The 5,449-nt window shown below is 54.7% G+C and overlaps 1 protein-coding gene across 1 annotated transcript; it reads left to right on the top strand.

Moving 5' to 3' along the window:
• Nucleotides 1-1,875: 1,875 nt before the first annotated feature.
• On the top strand, nt 1,876-5,095 carry VOLCADRAFT_97641 (uncharacterized protein; the record flags this gene model as incomplete). The annotated part of the gene is made up of 5 exons (XM_002956619.1): nt 1,876-1,906; nt 2,085-2,147; nt 3,120-3,778; nt 4,070-4,327; nt 5,018-5,095. 5 exons carry the CDS (start codon nt 1,876-1,878, stop codon nt 5,093-5,095), a joined length of 1,089 nt encoding a protein of 362 aa, XP_002956665.1.
• Between the last annotated feature and the right edge of the window lie 354 nt (nt 5,096-5,449).

Below are 5,449 nucleotides of genomic sequence, written 5' to 3'. Positions count from 1 at the left end.
GCCGTGACATGTACCAAGGGCAACGCTTGACACAGACGGGTTTGCCAGTAGAGCTTACAGTGGGGAAGGGACACGTAAAAGCCGTGTGATTGTGACTGACGGGGACGCGGGTTAAGTGGGGGAACCGGTCAAAAGTCAACCGGGGGATGGGCCACCCCTCTTAGCCCCAGAACCCTTCAACCCGCCCACTGTGGCATCACACGCACGCGCGTGCCCAAATTGTCCTATCTTACATGGTGACTGAAGTCCGCTATGTTCAGATGCTCGATAATACGCGGACGCGGCCGCCAACCCTCCACATTCCGTCCAGTTTGCGACACCTCCGCAACCTGTTGGCTTGGCGTTTTCTGCGGAAGTACACATAGATGCTGGCATGCAATCCGCGGTGCACACAGCGCGTTCAGCAAGGACATGGCAACTACCTTTGCATGTAGGCTAGGATCCACGTCGCCATTGTATTTCTTGTACTTCAAAGTTGCCTTTGGAAGGTTCTCCTGTTGCGTCAAGGACCCTCCGCGCAGGGTCCCCGTCCCGACCATTGCTATTTGCGCCTTCTCCGCTTGTCATCCATCAAATTTACTTTGTGCACATCGAACAAATAATCGTAAATAATTTTATTTCGCGTCTAGTTGATTGCTTCACCAGTAACAATAGCGAGGCCTTCGAGTTGCGGCATAAGGACTCTGAGCAGAAGAAGTCTTATCAAGTAGTTCGCGCTCAACGTCTATACATTTTGGCATATAGCAACCTCTACCTGGCCGCCCGCTTGGAGGAACGGAACCGCTGAGAACGTCGTACATATTTGGAACACGTTCAGCAGCTCTTTACGTTTAGCATGGACAAAATACGATGAAAAATACGATGAAACAACATTTAAAACTTGTTGAGCTCATGTATTAAATCCATTCGTCATAAACACCATACGGCACGCGCTGCCTTTTGCCCACACCCTTGTGCACTTAAGGCCCCCTTTTCGCGTAGGCCGTACGCGGAATCGCAACACCGACCATGACCTACACACGATTGGGCCAAAAAATGCCTATCCCATAGCCCCATGCAGCATGGAACCAGGTCAATATTCAAATAAACCCAGATTCGCAAACCACCGGAAGACCGCATGCGTCACCGTCTCCAGTACGCGTCTTCATAGCCCCTCCACCAGGTCATGTTCATATCGATACTGCCGCACGAAACCATTAAATCCCCCACGGAGCACATACACGACAGGTCTGGAAGAATCCCCGCGCGTGCTTAGCCGCTGCGCCAACCGCAGAGCGCATCTGCACAACGGGCGGAGGGGCAAGGCAAACAATGCACGGCAAGCTTAGTCAGTGCCAATGCTTATTAACGAGGACTGCTAAACATCTTGGTGCACAGGGATCCACAAGCCCCTGTAAATCAGCACCTATAGTCAATACCGTAACCCTTAACCTTCCGGCAGTACAGTACAGTACAGCACCACACCTGGGGCCCCTTTGCTGACTGAACATGCAATGCACCACCACCTGCAGGGCACAACGGCAAGGGTCCATGGGTTCAAGGACTCCCCATGACGACTGCTCTCAACCCCCAAGGCCTCCCAAAAAGGAAGGGACGTGAGCTGCCTAGACCAGGCATCGAGGGTATCTAGCTGACCCAATAGCATCAAAGGTATGATGCGCACATAAGTTATATAGAGCATAGATCATGCGCGATCGGCATTTCGTAAGAGAACGTGGCGAACCCTGGATGTGGCCCATTTGGGGACATCTTTGCAGTAATAAGCAGTCGCAGTCGGCGTACCATGTCCTTCCCAATCAGGTGTTCGTCAATGAGCCCATCAATGTGGGGCTCGTTACACCATTCCTCTGATGGTGCGTTGACTGCGCCGCGTATATGTCCTCCAGCAAAATCCTGGTTCGGCACGGTGAGCAGGTGTCGGGTACGCAAGCGGCATCAAACAGCCCGGTGCAAGCGTCCTTTATCTAAACCAAGCCGGTAGCCGCTAGCCTTTCCCTTGACTGCAATGCTGATATACGCTGTACAGAGAGGTGCTCTTCGTGAAATACGACGTTATACATGCTCTTCGGCCGTGCCAACCTCAGGTTTGCACAACCTGCCCGCGAGACACTTCGAGCTCCTCGCCCCCCCTTACTTCAGATCCAATGGTGCGTTAGCAGCACTTCAACCTCAGGTTATGCTATTAAGGCCGCCGAGCGCACGTTCGTGGACCCCTTGCAACACCCTCGGGTCATGGGCTCGGTGCGCTCTGCATAATAGGCACGCACCTCATCCCGAACGTCGAGGACAAGCACGCGATCTTTCTGCTGTGGATGTCTCAGTGTACAGGCAAGCTGAACGGGTTCAAGGAATTGAACCAAAGACCCCATCAGGGAAGTCCTCAAAAGATGTCCCTGATTTGCTTTGGCAGGATAAACCTTATTTGTGATTGCTTAATGTAGTGATCCGATTGCTCGTATGTCTACTGTGGCTTGTAAAACCAAACCAGAGCCGAATACTAACGGTCCCCAAATTACTCTAGTGCTTCTGCATTACTTCTTTAGCAATTGCATCCTTGCTGTATTATAACAGCTCCAGCCACAACACATGGCAGCTATAGGAAGGCTCCGGAGCAATGCTTGCTGACATGGACACACGGTGTCGCCCCCATGCCTAAAACGTCCCATTCCGCTTCCATTTAGAAGTAAAATCATATACTTTTCACTTAACAGTCCCAACAATATCACATTCATACACTAGCTTTGCGAGTCCTATATTGTTGTTCAGTGCAGAAGCTGCCCTGCAGTTCTTCCTAATCCCGAGATTAGCGACACTGGGTATTTACTGGTAATTTCAAGACATGTCTAAAGCGGATGTACTGCCTCCGGGCGCACAACTGCGTAGAGCCTTCGGCATGATTTCCACGAGCAATGAGCCGCTCGCGGGTTCCTTGCTTGTTGCAAGCATCAGCGATGCAATGACGCGACGTAGTAGCCACAGCCAAGCGAGTACATCTGACCCCTCGCCTCGCAGCAGTCGTGCGCGGATTGAAGGCCGCGCTTGTTTGCCGTTAGCCTGGGCACTCCAAGCAAGCAGCCCGACGCTCGCCACCAGCCTTGACGACGCACTTTTCCGTGTAGCCCCACGGCGACAGCAACAGCTGCCGCGGCAGGTGCAGCACTTCCTTAGCTTGCCGCAAGCGGAGGTGGCTGTGCGCGCATTCCAGTTCCACGTCCTCGCGCGGTTAGGCTTTATGGTGCGGATGCAGCAAGCAATACGTCAGCAGCTCGAACGGACAAGCCAGTGGCGTCCGTTCCGGCGGCTTCGTAGCTCCCATGTTGGGGCGGAGGATTCTGGGCGCAGCCACCATACCGCCGTAACCAGGACTGGCCGCCAAGCGCAGCGCTGGATGGAGCAGGGCATGTTGCATGAGCGCGAGCTGAAGCTCGAGGACGCCGTGAAGTGCTTTGAAAAGGCAGCGCAGGTCGACCCCACGAACGCCGAGCACCTGGCCCGTCTCTCTAAGGCCCTATCGGACATGTCTTATATCCCCGGCACGCCAGCCGAGCGCGCCATGGAGCTCAACCGGCGAGCCATTGAGGTAGCCCTTCAGGCCGTTGCCGCAAACCCCTTGTCGTCGTACGGGCACGTGGCCTGCTGCGTGAGCCGGGGGCGCCTGGCGCTGTTCCAGGACAATCGCACAAAGGTGCAGCTTGCACGTGAAGCCCAAGATGACGTCCGAAAGGCGTTGGAACTGGAGCCAAACAACGACGTGGCGCATCACCTGCTGGGGCGATGGGTGAGTCGTCTTTGCGCTGCTGCCTCGAGTGCCGGAAAGTGGGTCGCTCTTGTTTAGCCTAGACCCTCTCCCCTTTGGGTCATGTTATGTAGGGTTTGCCTCCCTGCATGGATGACCTAATCCATGGAGCAGCAGTCCAAAGAGGCTTGGGGGGATTTTGTCAGGAATGCCTGGGACCGTATCTTCTCTCTTGATTCGGACACGCTGAACTGCCCCTAAACTAAGCGCACCGCCGCAACTTGCTGAGACTTGTGTCTTCCGTTTCGCCCCCGACACGACACGACACGACAGAACTATGAGATGGCGAGCGTGAATGCGGTGGTACGGACCCTCATCCAAATGCTGTACGGCACATCGCTCATGGCCGGAAGCTATCGCGAAGCGGCTCTTTGCTTCGAGGCGGCCGTCCGCATCCGGCCCGACTTTCTGATTCACCGCGTGGAGCTGGGTCGTACGTACTTGAAGCTGGGTCAGCTGGAGTCCGCAGTGCGAGAGCTGGAGACGGCGATGGCGCTTGACGTGCCCGACATCAATGCGGTGCTGCAAAAGGTCGGTTCTAGCTCCAGTTCCAGTTCCAGTATAGGGTTAATTGCAATATCCACCTTTGATGATTCGCGCGTATGATGGCTGCTTTGGAGCCCACCGTTTGGCCATAAGAAAGAAGTTAGGTCTGTTCGCGCCGCAAGAGCAAGCGCTGGGATGAAACGCGCGTTGCGCATGTGTTGGGGGCGATGTAGGGTGGGGATGAACTCGCTGTGTGGCCCCCGTGCCCGTGACCCAAATCGGACACTGAACATGCAAAGTGGCTCTTTTGGAGGAGAGATGTATGTGTTGGGGGGATTGTATACACCACCTCCGGCCTAACGGGCGCCTCATGACGCCACCTTTTGTTTTGGTTTGGGTGGGCTGGGGTACTCAGGGTTTACTAGGAGGAGACTGGAGGATTTATTTCCTTTTCTGGGGGGTAATACTGTGGTGAGCCGGTTGCCAAGACTGCATGGCAAGAGGGCCATGGGGAGCACCAGCACCAGCACCAGTGAGCTGCTATTGGTGCCGCTGCAGGGATGACTGTGACGCTAATGATTGTTAAGGTCTGGTCTCGTCCATGTGTTACTATGAGTTGTTGTCCCTCTTTAGCTTCCGCGATATGGCACCCGCTACCACCATCACAACAACAATAACACCCACAACGACAGCAACCATTTACGTCGCTTGTGCTCCGCCACATGGCTCCTGCAGGAAGACGCGGTGCTGCTGCTGTCGAAGCTCAAGCCCAGCGGCAGCAGCAGCAACAGCAATCGCACCCCGGGGAGGTGACGCACGCTACCTGACCTGCGAATGGTGGAACGGTTGGTGGCTGCGGGAGGGAGAGGGTAGCAGGGTAGCAGCACAACAATGCCCTCGTGTGCTCCAAATATTGGCGGTTATTGGCGCTCGTAATGCTGCTGTAAGCTGAGCCTGCGCTCTGGTAATATTGCCACCTGCAGGCCTAGGACATGGGCGCGGACCCGTGGGGAGGCCGACGCGCGCGGCGGTTTGAAATAATAAGAATCGGATATGCACTTTATATTCCTTATGTAGACTGATGTGAGGTCGTCAGGCCTTTGCAGGGAGTCTGAGAGGAACGTTTAGTTTTATACGAGGAGATCCCCAGGGTCTTATGTGTATTGG

The sequence above is a fragment of the Volvox carteri genome (genome assembly GCF_000143455.1).
Source record: "Volvox carteri f. nagariensis unplaced genomic scaffold VOLCAscaffold_63, whole genome shotgun sequence".
NCBI lineage: Eukaryota > Viridiplantae > Chlorophyta > Chlorophyceae > Chlamydomonadales > Volvocaceae > Volvox > Volvox carteri.
The sequence above is the reverse complement of the archived record's forward strand: the minus strand, read 5'-3'. Positions and strand labels throughout refer to the sequence as shown.